The sequence below is a fragment of the Lonchura striata genome, chromosome 9, assembly GCF_050655825.1.
Source record: "Lonchura striata isolate lonStrDom1 chromosome 9, ASM5065582v1, whole genome shotgun sequence".
Lineage (NCBI taxonomy): Eukaryota > Metazoa > Chordata > Aves > Passeriformes > Estrildidae > Lonchura > Lonchura striata.
Genome location: NC_140711.1, coordinates 11,635,921 through 11,653,432, shown reverse-complemented (window position 1 = coordinate 11,653,432; position 17,512 = coordinate 11,635,921). Strand labels below are relative to the sequence as shown.

General features: G+C 39.8%; 1 protein-coding gene across 9 annotated transcripts in view; it reads left to right on the top strand.

Annotated features, from left to right (window-relative positions):
- Positions 1–14,643, top strand: part of SPHKAP (SPHK1 interactor, AKAP domain containing) — a 65,499-nt gene extending 50,856 nt beyond the window's left edge. For 5 of the 9 annotated variants that reach the window (XM_021553676.3, XM_077785646.2, XM_085587702.1 and 2 more), the window contains 6 exons: positions 158–3,884; positions 6,993–7,172; positions 9,046–9,132; positions 10,126–10,178; positions 10,263–10,447; positions 12,464–14,643. In XM_021553676.3, the coding sequence (XP_021409351.1) occupies positions 158–3,884; positions 6,993–7,172; positions 9,046–9,132; positions 10,126–10,178; positions 10,263–10,447; positions 12,464–12,607 (4,376 nt within the window). In that variant the 3' untranslated portion in view covers positions 12,608–14,643. Of the gene's footprint in view, positions 1–157; positions 3,885–6,992; positions 7,173–9,045; positions 9,133–10,022; positions 10,225–10,262; positions 10,448–12,463 lie in introns of those variants that run through there. The other 4 variants (XM_077785647.2, XR_014957379.1, XM_021553682.3 and 1 more) reach the window with 4 other exon arrangements.
- Positions 14,644–17,512: the final 2,869 nt, after the last annotated feature.

The window sequence follows — 17,512 nt, the reverse complement described above, 5'->3', positions numbered from 1 at the left end:
ATGGACAGCCATTCATATTTTTTAAGTTTTGTTCAAAGACAAGGTACATGGCTGTGCAGTACTTTTACAGAGCAATAATGGACTACAAAGTTGTGCAGCTCTTTCATTTTAGAAGTCACAAGTTACTCTCCAAACACTATTTTTTTTTTCTCAACAGGTCATGAAAAATTAAATGCTTCAGAAGCATCTTCAGATGTCAAAAAAAATAAAGGAAAGGGATTTGAAAACATTCACTATAGAAAAGCCAGGTTGCCATTCATTCTTGAAGGGAACTGCATTAATAAAGATAATGCAGCTGCTCAGGTCTCTGAAACTGTGAATGCTGGGGCTGAAAATGGCATCTCACAGCCTGAAGATAAGTCAGACCAGGAAATACTGTGGCAGAAGGAATTAGCTGGAAAAGGTACTTCATCATTTAGTACTACTAATTTGACTAGTGAGGTTGAAAACTCAGCACTCATGTTAGAAGATGTATCTGTAATCAAAATGGCTAAAGAGGAGCTGGAGCCTCGGGGTGACCCCACAACGAAACACAGCAGCAAGGCAGATGGGGAAGATTGTGCAGGTGTCAGGAAAACTGATCCCCCCTCCCAGAATGAGCAGGCGACCACAGGTCAGTACGCCACAAATTTAGCAGAATCTGTTCTGCAGGATGCATTCATTAGACTGTCACAGTCTCGACCCAGTTTCAGTGAGGAGGCTGCAGTCAGCATCTCTGCAGGAAGCTCCTGTAAGTCAGAAGATGTATCTGCCTCCCGATCATGGAACGAGCTCCCAAAGATCGTCATAGTGCAGAGCCCGGACAGCTCTGAGCACGTCCCGGACTGGCCGGGCTCTGCCTTCCCCAGCCCCAGCCACTGGGCTGAGGCAGAAAGCTCTGCTGAAGTCTCGGATTCCTTCGAGGAAGAACATTCAAACGGACATGACCAAAGTGCACTGGAAGTGGCTCTGGCTTGTGCAGCCACTGTCATTGGAACCATTTCCAGTCCCCAGGCTGTGGAAAAATTCCGCTGGGAGCAGGAAGTGGCGGACTCGAGTGGAGTGGTTGCTAATGAAGAGGTGCAAGCAGCACCCTCACAGCTCCTTGACGACTGTGCTGGCACGGAATACTCGTTCCCATCTGCGCTCTGTGGCATGACTCAAGTGGCAAGTGCTGTAGCCATCTGTGGCCTGGAGGAAACAAAGGAGGAGAAATACCCTGCAGCTTCCAGTGGACTTCTGTCTGCTGCTCAGGCCTCTGCAGCCATTACTCTGCATTGCAGCTTAGCTGTAGGAAGCAGCATGGAGAAGCTGAATGAGAACATTGCAGAGGCGCTTCTGAAAGAGGCATCCCTAATTCTGACAAAACCTAACACATACAAAAATGTAGGGCATTTTATGGAATCCATAAATGGGAAAATTATTGAAACGGCAGCAAGACCACATATTCCACGTGCTGATGGAGTAATCAGGGATGAACTTGCACAAAACTTATCCAATATTATTCTACGACATTCTATAGAAGAAGTTAGGAAGAAGAGACAGGTACAACCGGAGGATGGCTCAAGTACACAAGACTTTTTCACAGAGACTGCAAACGAGTTGCTTTTTAATATAATATATTTCACTTGCAAGAAGATTAACGACATAAGGCAACTTGAAGAGTGTTCTCCTCTCTTTTCTGAAAGCGCAAAAGCAGAGAAAGTAACAAGAGCAGAAGGATGGCCAACACTGGCAACAGCATGTGAAACTTCACACAGCCCCCTTGATCATTCTGTTGCTAAGCCATTTGGTACATCCTACAGCAGCAGTACTAGTAAAGATCTTGAAAAGGTCACAAGCACTTGCAAGAGTGATATCAAAGATGTAAATAGCAATGAAGGTTCCACACTGAATTCAGAACCAAGTGTAGATACAGGGCATAACACACTTGGTGCAAAAACATCGCCCAAGAAGAGATACCTGAAAAAAGCTGCACGAGACTGTTACAAATCCCCAAATCAGAGTAATAATCATCATCAGAAGAAAGACTACAGATCATTTTCAGACAGAGAAAATACCTTTGCAAACAGTGAATGCAGGCACAGTGTTCAAGAACAGCTGTCTTCCAGTGCCACCATAAATACAGAAAACCAAGCCAAGATTAAGTGTGATTCTGTGCTAAATAATGATGTCCAACTTAGCTTGTCTTTGTTAGGAAACCATGTGTTGCTTCCTTCTCAGCCTGTGCTGCAGGTGAAAAATTCAAGGGACAAATATTGTATAACAGACTTTGCGGAAGAATTGGCAGAAACAGTTGTCTCTATGGCAACAGAAATAGCTGCCATTTGTCTAGAAAATTCAAATGGCAAGCAACCCTGGTTCTGTGCATGGAAGAGAGGCAGTGAATATCTGGTGACCCAGAGTTTATCATGCAGAACCATGAAAAGGAAGAAGGAAACCCACACCAATGGTTCTGTGGTTCGGAAGCACAGGGCACCTCGGCTTAGTGAGATCAAAAGAAAAACAGATGAGCATCCTGAGCTAAAGGAAAAATTGATGAATCGAGTAGTAGATGAATCTATAAACCTTGAGGACACACCAGATTCAGTCAATCTCTTTGCGAATGAAGTGGCTGCCAAGATCATGAACCTCACTGAACTCTCCATGGTTGATAGTATCTGGCAAGGTCCAAACCACCCCAGGAACAGACTGCACTGTGAAAGGTGGAGCCGAGCCAAGGCCTCAAGCTGTGAGAGCATACCAGAGGAAGACTCAGATTCCAAAGCCTCTTTCAATACCCTAGGCCTCATGAACAGCTTTGGTCACTCTCTCAGTCAGACAAGTTCTGTCTCAAAGCAGTCTAGTTGTGAGAGCATTACAGATGAATTTTCAAGATTTATGGTGAACCAGATGGAAAACGAAGGAAGAGGATTTGATTTATTACTGGATTATTATGCAGGAAAAAATGCAAACAGTATCTTAACTTCTGCCTTGCAACAGGTAGCCAAGAAAAATAGCCATCTTAATGTAAGACCAAGTTGCCCATCCAAACAGTCCAGCACAGAAAGTATAACAGAAGAGTTTTATAGGTATATGCTAAGAGAAATAGAAAAGGAAAATAAAGATAATGCATCATCCTCTCGGAATTCAAAGGACTGGTGTGGCAGTTTGCTGGCACCCTCTCTACGGTCACCTTTCTGCTTTAGGCAGTCGTCGATGCCTGACAGTAGATCCTCAGGCTCCAGGCTTACAGTGAACGTCCCAATTAAAGCAAATTCCTTAGACGGGTTTGCCCATCATCGCCAAGATTCATTGAGCGTACAGCCCGTCAGTACCATGGCTTCTGCAGGGCTCTGCAAGTCTGACTCCTGCCTGTACCAGAGAGGCAAGACTGACCAGATCACAGACATGCTGATCCACGAGACCTGGGCCAGTTCCATTGAGTCTCTGATGCGCAAGAACAAAATCATAGCAGATGAGGCAGAGGCTACAGAGGCAGACCAGTTTCACAGTGATTCTCCACCACACGTGGAACAATATGCAAAAAGACTGGCTGCAAATATTGTTGAAAGTGGTAAAAGTTTAATTGTTGTCCAGCAGGATTCCTTTGATTGTACAAGCCGAGAACACGTGCTGACAAGCAAGCATCCCCAAAGCACAGCCCAGGTACAGCCCAAACCCACAATGGAGGAAGTGAATTTGGATGAGAAAAAAGAGCAGATGGAGAGCCCTGGAAGCCTCCCTGCAGGACAGCTCAGGGAAGTGCCTTTAATTCAGATAGAAACTGATCAACGAGATGAGCCAGATAAAGACTCAGAGTCCTTGACTTCATGTGGCCCATCTGGAAAGGGGCAGCAAAGCAAAGCCAAGCCTCCAGAAGCTTTGGATGGGAAACATGTGGTTTCCAGTTCCCCAGTAAGTAGGTAAGTGACTAAACAGAAAATCAGCACATTGCTTTGTTCTTTGGTTTATTTTCACAGTAAAAGTTATTTCTATAGAAGAAGAAGATAAGAGTGGTACTTTTAAAGAAATAAGCAGGCTAAGTCTTGACTACAGATTTCTTTTGGCAGAAAATTACCCAATCATGTGTCGCAGTGGTACTTTCTGGAGAAAACTTATATTGAATATGACATTGTGGTATTAAGATTTAAATGTAATACTGCACAGACAAGTTCTCTTTCTACAGACATTTATGTCTCCCATAAGACAGGAAAGATGGACCAAAGCTTAAACTTGTATTTAACACAGGCTGATATCTGAACTAAAAAATAGATAAATAAAAATCAGTGCTAGTGTATAACAGACAATAGCAGGATTTGACCTGTAGTTCTCTGCTATACTTGTTGCAAGTAACGTTTTGTGTACCTGGGAACAAGACCAGACTTTGAGAGCTTGAGGTTTAACTTTGTGTTTACAGCCTGGAGCTACAAGTAGTAAAAATTCTTTAGTGAAGGCAAAATAAGAATAAAAATAGCCCTCATCTTTTGGTTCAAGACTTCTCTGGAAAAATTTAGATAGGGAAAAGAAGAGCATTTTATTTTAATGTTGCTTCATGGAGTTTAGATCACAGCTTACCACCCTCTCCTTACAGCTGTTCTTCTTTTGTAAGGAAATCTGCAGCTTGCTTTTGTTAAGGTAAAGTGTGAGCCAGCGTGAGAGCGCAGTGCAAATGCAGAGTATTGCTGCGGGTGCTCTGAGGTGAAGGGAATGCTCTCTCTCAAGGCGTTGTCTCTTTAACACAGTACTTCATTATATCTGTTACTTTAGTGGTATCTAAACTGCCAGTCTTGGAGCACTGCAGCACCTCGTTATCTCAGAGTGGCAGAAAGAGGGCAGGTGCTGGTGTTAGAAACCATTTTGTAGCTCATTTTATTCTAGGCAGAGCATTTGACAAAGCTGTGCTTGAAGTGAGAAAGTAGATTGCAAGTGCATGGCAGCAATTAGGTGGATAATTACCATGGTGTCACTAGTCTTTCATACTGACTCTCCTGCACTAACCTTCCTCCTCCTTAAAATGCAACCTGCTTTTAGAAAGATAAATTTAGAAATCCACCTATTTGGAATCTTGACTGCTTGCAAATTAAGTTATTTTTGCAGCTTACGAGCCTTTCATCTTTTCCTCTGTTTTTGAAGCAGAGTTCCCAACATGGCTATGACATGGTTAAAGCAATAGCATTGATAGGGCAGAATTAGTAAGTAGAGGCTACACCTGCCTGAGCATCTTGGCTCAGCAATGCTGTGCAGTTTTGGTTCAGCTTGCCTCCATTTCTGTCCATTGGCATCATTTGTAGCATGAAATGCAGGGTTCTTCTAAAGCAATCTCAAATAGAAGCTGCCCAAGTGCTCTCCAGATGCGCTGGTGTCTTTGCTGGGAAGGCAAAGCCTCCAGTGGTTATTCACAGAAATCTGAACTATTTGTGGCATGGCTGTCTGGACTAAGTCTAGGCTCAAGTGAAAACTTAAAAATATATATAATGTAGCTATAAAAACATCAATAGAAATTGCTCTGATCCATTCCTACTGCTTGAAATTACTTGCTAGTTCAGATACAGGCACATAGGACTCCAGGCAAAATATCAAGCAGACATAGAGTCAATTAGGAGGAAAAAAAAAAACCAAACATGAAAGCCTTCAGCAATGAAAAAAAGCTGTTTCTGGTACACAGGCCATGCAACAGAGCCTGTCCTGTCACAGTTACACAGAAACTGTTCCATGTGACTGCTCACAAGTGGGGAACTGTCAGTTCAAAGCATCACTGGTGTGAGATGTAATTGCATCATGAATCAAACAAAACCAAAATGCCAAGAAACATCACCCACAGCAATCTCTTGTGTTTTGGACCAGGTATCAGGAGCTGCCTGTCCTGTACTAAGAAGCTGAGTAGCACTCAGAGAGTGAGAGCTTGGCCTTTAGATACCCACAATGATATTGTCTCACTATATGCCTAATCAAGGTAGTTACTCAGGAGCAGTAGAACTGTAGTAGTAGTACTGGTGTGATCTCCTGCTTTAACTGAAGGCAGATGCCTTAACCATAACTTCACATAAAGGTCTGAAGGCAAGAACTTCTCTAGAGAGATCCTGCAGAGGGTTGTCAGTACAGAACATAACATTGCTTTAATCCCTAAATTGCAAATGGAGATATCTAGTGAATATAGCAAAACTACATTTTGCTTTATTTGTTATTCTGGCACTACAGTGATATAATTATTGGAGGGATTGATTGTTACTTTTCTTTCTATCAAAAGCCCAGTTTAGCTCTAAAAACCTAGCAAAAATATAGTTTCTTCTTTTTTTGTTTCTGTGTTTGTTAGGAGCATGTGTACATATGTGTGGCATACACACATGTGTGACATATGTCAAGTGTGCAGAATTGAAGCATTTTTCCCTTAACCTTGTACTTTCTAAACTCAGTCTGGGCTCCATCTTCAGTCTGGTTTCTGACTGTTGCAATATTTGTCCTTTCCCAGCCTAAGCTGTGAAGATTGTCAGGACATGGCAGACTCAGAATCATTAGTGATCCACAACCCACAATACTTTCCTACTTTCTCTTCTTTTGGATCTACAATTTGAATAAAGTAGAAAACCCTGTCAAGAACTTTATTCACCCATTAGCAGGACAGTGATTTAGCAGCAATATTTATTTCCAAGAAATGCTGTCATTGTGCAGTAACGTATACCACATACTTCAACCTCTGATTGACTGAAGTGAATTAAACAATAAACCTTTACAGTGATCAGGTATTTTATACATGCTAAATCTTTTTGTACAAGCTAAAACTTTTCTATGCATACTTAAATCTAAGGTTTGTGTTTATTTGTAGCAGTCATAAGAAAGTCCTTTTTTAAGAGCATCTCAGGCCAGATGTTCTGCTGGGCTTTATGTATAAATTATAAACTTGTCCAATCTTTTGCATGTCTATAATTCTGCAGCTTGGTTGACTTTAATGAGCAGCATTGCCTGAAGATTGGTGGCACCAGTTTGTTTGCCTATATTACAATGACAGTGTGTCTCCCCTATCACCCTGGCAGCACCAGTCCTCAGAGCAGATCGGATGCTGAAATCATAGGGGAGACAAAAACAGCTGAAGAATTTCCAGCCCATCTCAGCAGCAGTGAAGAAAGCACTGGCAGCTGGTCCCAGCTGGCCAACGATGAGGACAATCCTGATGACACCAGCAGCTACCTGCAGCTCAGCGAGCGCTCCCTGAGGTACCCACCTTGTCTCTTCCCACTGTACAGGGTGGTCTGCCCACCAAGCCTGCCCTGCCTCAGCAGTGAGAGGCAACAGCTCGAGACTTACTCAGAATACTGTAAAGAATGTCTAATGGCAGACTTTATTTCTTTATTTTTTAATAAGGGAAAAAAACTTCCCACGTTCTGATTCTCAGCCAGGTCTTCTTATATTGGTGAGTAGCTCGATTCAGACAAAGAAAAAAACATCCTGGCATCACTAAGCATCTCAGTCCTACAGCAAAAAGGCCATTGGATAAGTTAATTGCTATAGTATTTTGATTTATTTGCTGTTGTTGCCTAATGTTTCCTTTGGCACCTCCTTAGCCAAGATTGACAAGACTGCCATTCCCACCAGAAATCCATGCATTGAGGACAAAGATTGAGCCCTGATCTGCTTAGACTGGCACAGGGCTGCAAATTAACAGAGGATGACCAATTTTTCCCTGAGTAGAAATAAGTTCAAGAGCTCCTACTACTATGACCTGATTTTGTTTCAATTCAAGTCAGGAAAAATGTTTGAAAATGTTATTTAGTCCTTGGAGTTTATATAGAGTGGTAGTAGTTTGACTTCAGCCCTTTCACAGCATCAAATTGAGTAAGGTTTTTCCTTTACATGCTCTTAGACTATGTTTTAAAATATTATCAAGTAATTACATCTTTCTCTTGAGTATTAAGATGACAAGGAGGGAAGACATTATGGTAATGAAGCAGGGAAAAGAAAGAGTCTCTGTCAGAGAGCACTGTTGGCTGGCTGAAATTACTGAACAAAACCATTGCTGCCAGTGCAGCTGAACATCCATCCTGTTATTACAGTATCAACCTTTAACAAAGTCCTTGGTCTGAGAGAGCTGAAGTATTGTGCCTTTCAGCTCTGCACTGGAACAGAAATTGCTACAGCAAGTCTGAATTCATGCTGACAATGTCTCAGAACACCTGGTGGGGAAAGGAACTGTCTAATCAATCCCTCTAATGTAGGGGAAAATGCTATTAGTTGGTTTTTCAGTAAAAATTAAGTGGTTCACTGTGACTTGCCACACAGAATTTGTTCATGGTAATTGACTTGCAGACAGCAAATTCACAACTTGTCCATGAGATTATATTAGAGTATCTGCATAAACATTCACTGTCAGATTTATAATGATGTTATAAAGTGAACTGGTAATATTTTTTTCCAAATATCCTCAAGTGTGCTACTTCATCCTTGTGAAGAAGCCAAAGAGAATACTTCTGTGTATTTGTGGTCCCAATGAGCAAATTTGCTTTGATTAAAATCTCAGTCTTTCAGACTAGTCAGAAACATGAGGGGTCATCTCTGTACCTGTGGGTTCCATCAGATCCCAAATAGTATTTGGGGTATGGTGTAGTACACTGAAACTGTTGCTGGTTACCAGCATGGACTCACCCTAAAGGTAAGTGTATGATGGGCAGCTAATGCCTTGCTCCTGAATTCCCCCTGTTCAGAGGGAGCTGGATCTTCACAGGTTTCTTGCAGGACATCTCTGTACCTGCTAATCCTTCTTTTCAAGGACTTAGGCAGACTCAGTTTTTGTTTGAGGCCAAGTGTTCTTTGCATAAGCCATTCACAGGAAAACAGTCCACTTTTTTTTCCTGCAATTTTCAGCATCACTTGATGCACTGATGCACTTGATACATGCTTGATCTAGAACTATTTTAGTAAAAGCCTCATTATTTGAGCAGACTAGTGTGCTTCATTCAGGGGACCACTTGCTGAGCACAATTGATTTTATGGAATAGAGCTCCTTCCCACTTTGCTTTGTACAGAAATAAATTTTTAGAAGATGTATGGAGACACAGCTTGGCACTAATACTTAAACTTTTGCTTTGTCAGCAATGGCAACAGCAGTACAACTAGCAGTCTTGGCATTATGGACCTGGAAATTTATCAGGAGAACGTGCCATCTTCTCCTATGATTAAGTAAGTAGTCACTGAAGTGAGACTTGATGTTTAGTCCAATTTTATCTGCAAATCATTTACGCCACCAAAACCGTGCCAAGCCCTGCTTTGCACCTGCTGCTGTGCCTGCCCAGGTTTCAGAAAAAAGCACATGCAGGTGTCTGTGCAGAGTGAGGGCACCAGACAGTGAAAAATTGCAGGAAAACCCAATCAGGTGGATCTCTTGAGAACACAGATCCATCAACCACCCTGTCTAAAAGACAGTTCTCTGTGGTATCAGTTTTCTGTCATCAAACAGTCTCTGAATATTATCAAAACTCTATTGTAATACCAAGGAAGATAAAGCAAATAAGGATCAATTAAAAACAATTTAAAAAAACTCAATAGCATTCTTTCCAATAATAACAATAATAATAATTTGGCCAACAATACATCTTACCTATTGTTTCTGGGAATGTTTCTACGGAACATGCAATTCAGTTATCAAGAGATGTGCAAGTACATCCTGCCTAAAGATCCTGGTACAACCTGCCAGCTGGTGAATGTCATTATGCAGCCAGGGCACACCCACTGCACAAACATACAGCCTGGACATCACATACTGAACATGGGAACTTCTGAAGTCAGTGACATCAGAAAATTGTCGCAGCAAAACACAGACATTGGAAAATCAGCATTTACACCCAGGTTATGAGACTTGCTGTGTCTTACCATAATGTCGTTTGCTTGTCATTATGTGAACTGTAAAGATACACAGATCCTGGTGAAACGTAAAACATGACATAACTAATACAAGTACTTCATCCTGCTACAGAAAAATGCTGCAATTAATTTTTTCCTGAATCACAGATTAAATATTTAAATATATTCAGCATTTTATTGTTTCATCCTATGTAACCTTTTTCTTGCAGTTTTCTAGGTCTTGCATTGAGGGAGAAGTTTATTCATCATGAAGCAGTATTGTAGACTGTTCCTAAGTATGACTAATAAGCTTTGTTGTTGTTTGTTTCTAAGTGAATTAGTAGAAGAAAAGGTTTTCCTTAAAGAACAGACAGAAAACACTGAGGGTAAGTTGAACTGTATCAATTAAAACATACAGTTTGAAGATAATACAAGCAATTGCACAGTAACTAGTGGGATTATTTTTCCAGAAAGTACTTCTGAGCTTTCAGTGGGAACAGCCAACTGTCAAAAGGACCTCCTGGTGATAAACTTTGATCTGGAACCAGAGTGCCCTGATGTGGAGCTGCGAGCCACCCTGCAGTGGATTGCTGCTTCTGAACTTGGAATTCCAACTATCTATTTTAAAAAATCTCAGGAAAACAGAATTGAAAAGGTAGTGTTTACAAAATTTGCCATACTATTAATGTCTACGTAACTGTAGCAGTTATGATTTGTTGAAGTTATTGAGCTTAAAAGCAGATACAAAAACATCTTTATTACAGCAAGATGGCAACACTGCTGTTTATGAGAGAAAGGAATGAGAGGATAGGTGTGTCAGAACTTAAAGTATGTGAAATATGTAGTAGATTGTCTATGGCATAAGAAAGTATCACCTTGATACCTTGTCCAAGTCTCTATAGCATGCTTTGATGAATTTGTCCACTTTTTCATAACAATACATTAAATAATAATGGCCAAGGCAGAATTAAGAGTCCTTTATGAGGCTGCATTTGAAAGGCTGCACATGGTTTACATGGAGTTTAAGTGCAAAGGTTTAAAAAATAAAAAACATTTGCATGTAGACATCACATGTACTATATTCTGCTATTTGGTCATTATAATGTGAGATATTGTTTGGATTTAAAATTTTCAGTCCTTATGCTGCATCTGCTTTGCCTGTAACACCAATTACAGCAGCCTCAGGTCGGTCTGAACTTGTGCCTGGCTGTTCATAAATTGCTCCAGCTGGGGGTACAACTTTGAGAGCAGAATGGACAGACACAGATGACTGAGAAACCGCCTGAGGTTTCTCCAAGCCAGAGCCAGGAGCAACATTGAAGACCAAAACAGCCACAAGAAGTGCAAACCCTTTCTATTCCTGAATGATTGGCTGGGGCTCCTTTGTTGACCCCACCAAATACCAACCACAGCAATTCAGGAAAGCCCAAGAGAGACCCATTTCCAAGATCAGCAAGAAAGCTTAAGCTTTAAGACTTAAAACCATGTTAGTATTTAAGTAAATTAATGAAAAAAGTATTACAAATCAGTATTTTGGTCTCTTATGGGAAGATCATTTTGAGTAGCAGAGATATTGTTTGATTTTCTTGAGTACATGCATTTGGGAATCATAAACATAATTTAAAATGCATTCAACAGCAACAGTCCAAATTGCATCTAATTAAAGAAACAGCTGTCAGCTTTACCCATGTGCTTTGGCAAACAGTTAATTCAATTGCAAAAATACACTAGAGAATAATGAAGCACATCCTGCCTACAACAGCATTCTTGGAAATCACGTGCCTATTAAATATCATTAAAATAAATATTAAAAGTTTAGGCTGCAGTATGTAAATAGCAAACAGCTACACTAACTAAAGACGCAATCTTTTCTTTTGTGCTTTAAAGCTTAAAACAGAAGGAGCAAACTAATTATTGTGAAATGCAAAGAATTGAAAAGTTTTGATTTTCATTTATGTGCTTCAGAAGAAAAAGGGGCCAGATGGATGACCATGTGAAGCCCATTATTAAGTACCAAGTGGACAAAATCCAGGATTTTTTCTTACAGCTGCTTAAGAACATATATTTAACCTCTGGTTTCTCAGGAAATTTAAAAAAAAGTCAAATATAGATACTGTCTGTTTAAAACACAACTGTGATAAATGTTTTCATGTGACAAAATTTTACACAGAATTCCCTCTCACTAATACTATTTGGATATTTAAAATACTATGGCATGTATATATGGAAGTACAGAAAATTAAACATAAAGTAAAATATAGCTAGTAGTAATGCAAAAATATTTTTTTCAAGATGGACAATCACACTTCCATTATTTTGACAATGAGTTGTTGATAACATGACAAATAGCAATCCTTTATCAAACTGACTTTGTCTGGTTTTACTTTCTTTGCAATAAATAAATAATTGTCAGAAGCAGTTAATTTAGAAAATGTCATGAGAGCCCATCAGTCTTTGGCGAGCTATGGAACTAGAGAAATTAATGTTTTATAAATATCAAGAACGTTGATGTTGCTGTGCACTGAATGGTGTCCACTCCCTCATACAGCTGTGCATTTACAAAGGGCGGGCTACCAGGAGTTTGTGTGCATGCATTCCACAAAACCTTAGAAAATGTTCACCAAATCCCAAGTGTACTTCATGGTGCTTTATTCAGTGTATTTTTATTTAGTTTCTAGATGTGGTGCAGTTAGTTCAGCGGAAGTCCTGGAAAGTGGGGGACATCTTCCAAGCCGTGGTGCAGTACTGCAAGCTCAGCGAGGAGGGCAGAGAGATCACACCCAGCCTGTTTGACTGGCTGCTTGAACTGGGTTAACAAAGCTTGCTGGTTCAGCTTTCCTGTTTTATTCCAGTTTAAAGAAGCAGTGGTTTGTGTAATGCTCTGATTTCTGAACATCACTGAATAAAATGTGCAAAATTTACAAACTCTACAAAAACAGCACAAGTCCATGCCACAACTGACCCAGGAGCAAAGTGAATCTGAATTTATTGTGTCTTTCTGTGTCATGAGGGACTCTTGACATGTTGTGCTGTAGAGTGCACTGTACCATGAGGGGATGGATTTTTAGCTTCATGAATTAATGAACTACACAGTAAAGGCTTAATTATCTAATCTATTCAGTTTTCATCAATTCGATTAAATCAGGTAAAATGGGATAGTAGCCTACCATTCAGTTTTAAAACAACACTGATATTTGTACAGTGTAACTGTTGGAAGCAGAGTGTGTTTCAGAATGCCTGGAGGCACCCTAGATAAATAATATTTATGGATTTTTGAAATCCCCATAATCTGCTAAGGGGTACAAGCTTTTGAACACTTAACACCTTTGCAGTTAGACAACACAATAAAAAGCTGTTGAAAATACATTTTAGTTTCTTCCCATGTGTTTATTTCTCTTCCATAGCTGTTCCTCAATTATGCAACCTTCCCGAAGAAAGAAAATCCCATCTCCTAGTTACTGTCCTTTAAAACCTGATTCCTTTTCCCTGGGAAGCAGTGCAGTTCAGCACAGCTACACCTGGGAGATTCCTGCCCACAGCTCTGGGAGCCAGGGCAGCAGCTCTCGAGCCCTGTCCTGCCCCAGCCCTGCAACCCTGGGCAAGTCATTTCACCTCTGTGCCTCAGTGTCCCTGCCTGGCAAAAGGGAATCATAACAACTCTTACCTAAAGTGCTTCTGTTGAAAGCACCATGTAACACTCTACATATCAATTAAAAGCAGTGAAAAAAGTACTATTTAATTTAGTGTCATTGAATAAATTATTAATGAGGTGAAGAAATGCATATCTTAAAAGAGCACCATCTTGTCCTAAAAATCTCAAGGTTAATTTTTGTAACTTAGAAAAAAGCAAAATGTTTGTTAAAATTTCAGCAGACATATGTGTTTATTTTGAAGACAACTGTTTGGACTATATGTGAGAGTTCACATTCCTATAACATTTCTATAATTGTTTGATAAGATCTACTCTGCTATTGTCCTGTTGAGATGATCTGTTGGTATCATGCACTTAGTAATACATTCTCTCCACTCTGCCAAAGAGACTGAGTGTGAATTTAAAGGTAAAAACAACTTATGACGTCACAGCTCTTTTGCAATTTGTTTTTTTGAAAATACTTACTTTTCATCTCTCTTACTCAAATACTGGAATAGAATACCTGCCTGCTTTTCCCAAAAAAATATTTCAGAGAAGTTTTATTTTCCATATAACAGTATATGCTTCTGTAATATTTATTGAAAAAAAACCTATCCTTTTGCACTAAATATTTTTGAAAATTTTGAAGTAGTTTTAAATAATTTATGAAAAAGAGCCATATTCTCAGTTTTATCTTTAAAACCATTACAAAACTTGCATGATTGCATTGCTCATTTGTTACAAAATACAAATTGTTAGTAAATCAAAATTTAATGTGGAACATTAAATAACATGAGTAATTCTCGATCTACTCTGTAGTATAAACAAAACAGGAGAGGTTGCTTTACAGTCAAAATAGAGGTCAATTTATTGCAAACAATGAACATAACTGGTGTCATTGGGCCAGCCCCTAAGAACTGCTCAGCATCTCTAACTCCCACTAATGTGAGTGGCAGCTCTGAATGCTCAGCATTTCTGAGGCTGAGAGCTAATGAAAAGCACCAAGAATTATAAAGTGCTTTGTTTGAGTTAATAAATGGGAATGTGTATTTATTTTGAAACCAAATACAGTTAGTTGTCAGTATTCAATTTTTTTGTTGTGATAGAATGTTTCCAAAGCACAAATATCATGACAGAGTTGTAACAGTGTGATGCAGTTTCTCTGTACAGTAGTTCTTAATGTTGCAATTTATTCAGAAATAAATTTATGTTATAATGTGTGTCCTCTTTGCCTTCCTAGAATGTTCACAAATGAGCTGTGGATTTTTTGGACCTTTAAAATATTTGCCTGCCATCCCTGGAGCTTCTCAAACTCTGCTTCTCAATGACAAATCTGATTCATGGCTCTGGTCGAAACAAGCCAGAGCAAGGTCCAGGGCTTACCTCAATGCCAGAGCTACTCAGGTTTCAAGTTCCAGGCTACAAGTCAATCTAGAGAAAATAGGCTAAACGTAACATTCTTAGTATCACAATAAAGAGAAATTATACCCTGATTGCCCAGAATAACTCCCAATGTACAGCCTCTATCAGTGCTCACTCTGGCTGCTTTCAGTACCTGCAAAAGTGAGCAGGAGGGTGGGGAGACAGTTCTGGAGTTTCCTCTCCTTGTGTAAGTTCACAGGGGCATTTACTGCAATATTGTCTAGATATCACAGGTATTTCTACTGCTAAACAGAAAAGGAAACCATCACTTTGCTGAATAAATCAGAAAAGCACTTGTCCATTCTTAATTTTTTTTCAGTTTTTTCAAAGTGGGTATTAAATACACCTAAATGAGAATAACATACAGCCTTAGACAAATATCTCCCTCTACATGAGCATGAGGTAGGTTTTTAACATCAGGGGTGGCTGCTCACTATCTCTCTTGACAAAAACTAGGATACAACAAATTAAAATCATAGAAGCCAGATTCAAAGTAAACAAAAATAAATGAGAAGCTATCAAAGGAGAGGATGTACACAACTTCAAGTGGGAGCTGGAGAAGTTCTTGCAGGAGATGTCTCAGGATGCCCTGGTTCATCAGAGCCCCCCCATGGGAGCAGCAGCCATGGCTGTAGTGCTCCCCTTTCTGACAGTGGCTGCAGGGGAAGGTGCTTTGCCACCACAGGGTTAATGCTACCATCCACATAATAAAAAGCAGCATTTGGCCTGCAGATCTGCTACTCTTCAAAAAGCAATTCTACCGTATTTGAATTAGATATTTAAAAACTTCATTATTTATGTTTTTGTGTTCATGGTTCTTTTAATGTTGAGGTTACTAGCAGCTGAAAAACTATACCTCAGTTTTGTTCATACTGCTGAGGATTTTTATTGTCTTCAAGTAAATTAACCATTTATGGTCTGTGATAAAAATAGTCACCTGTTAAATTCAGTAGATAACTTTTCTGAGGAGGCCAGTTTTACAGTTGCTCTTGCCCTGTTTCATGCAGAGCTGCATGACAGACAAGCATAGGAATATCACTGTGATCCTGAACTGTACATGTCAAAATGACAGAGGGGAAAAGCCCACCAGTCCATTGAAATAAAGAACCCACATGATGTACTTAAATAAAACAAATTGCAGCTCAGAAGGAAAGCACATTAATACTAGCCAATTTAAAAATATGAGTCGGAGCCATTCCTAAGCCTTCGCCATGTATGAGCAAATCTACAATACCATTACTTCAGTTTTCCCAACCCACTGAACCCAGTCATCACAAGGAACAGGCCCTCAGAAGGCAACTTGCAGCTATGCAGCACTTAGCAGGACACACAGCTCTATTAGACAGCTAGACTATCAAACTAATTAAAACAATTTGCAGTGAAGACAGGGCTGGGTGATGGGTACTGTGCCCCCCTTCCAGCTTCACCTGAGAATTAGACAGTAAAGTGCAGCAAACTGGAAAATAGAAGCAGGATTATATTTCCACATCCTTTTACTAACTACCCAGGAAATGTGAGTGATCCCACTGAAGGAGACAAAAAAAAGAAATTCACACAAAATGCCACTTTTAAAACATGAGTGGGTGTGAGTATTACTGTCATCACCTATTCAGAAAGAATTTGAATCTCACACGTCACAAGTCCAAGTACACATCATGTGCTTAAATGGAAATCCCCATCCTTGTGAAGTGTATGTTCTGTCCTAGAGCAGTTATATGACACGATACAAACTCCTTTCCCAGAAAAACAGAATTGCATATTCACAGAGGTTCATCCTGAAAAGATTTCAAAGATCCTAAAGGACACAAAGAATACAGCAAATATTATTTCTACAGTGACAAGCCTAAGCACTTCAGGGCTCTCCTGAGTTAATCATTTTCAATAAGGTCACAGGGAACCAAGTTTGCCAGCATTTCAGGGTAATGTTGAAAGCTACATCTCACTCCAACCACACAGTGATTAAAGTAGCATTTGGATTGTATAAGGTACACAGATTAAAAAAAAGTGCCAGGTAATAGAGCTTGAACATACACATTCACCATTTTGGCTGATGGACTAAAGTAGAATCAGATAAAGGGATAAAGCTGCTGCCAGATCCACAGCATGGTTGCAGCAAGTTACATTTATGCAATACATTGCTAATGCATATATGCATAATTTACAAAATCCACATGTGGGTAAACCAAGGTTCAGGAAACCTAACATCAAAGCATTCACAAAGAGTATCTAGAGTACTACTGAAGCTCTTACAAGGTACCAAGCCAGCACCCTTTCCAGCAGTGCTGGGAATCACACCAGATGTGAAATATTTCACATGTGAGCAGGAAACTTAGATAACTTAGCCTGAAAAGCAGTTCTACACACTCAAGAATCTAGGAAGAATCAGAAATAGAATCCAGATAGTCTGCCAGTCCAGCCAGTGCTTACTGTATTAAACCTCAACACACAATTTCTTGCAAAAATAGGACAAGAGCTTGAAGCCAAAAGCTATTACTGATGTCTGATTCATTAGCACAGTATAAGAAAAAAATCATGAAGGAAGATACAACAGGAAGAAAACCCAACTAAAAGATTAAGGGGTGTGGGGGGGGAGAGAGAATTAAAGAGAATTAATTTAGTTTCTAATCGCAGTCCAAAGAATATTTTCTACTTTGTGATAGTTCACAG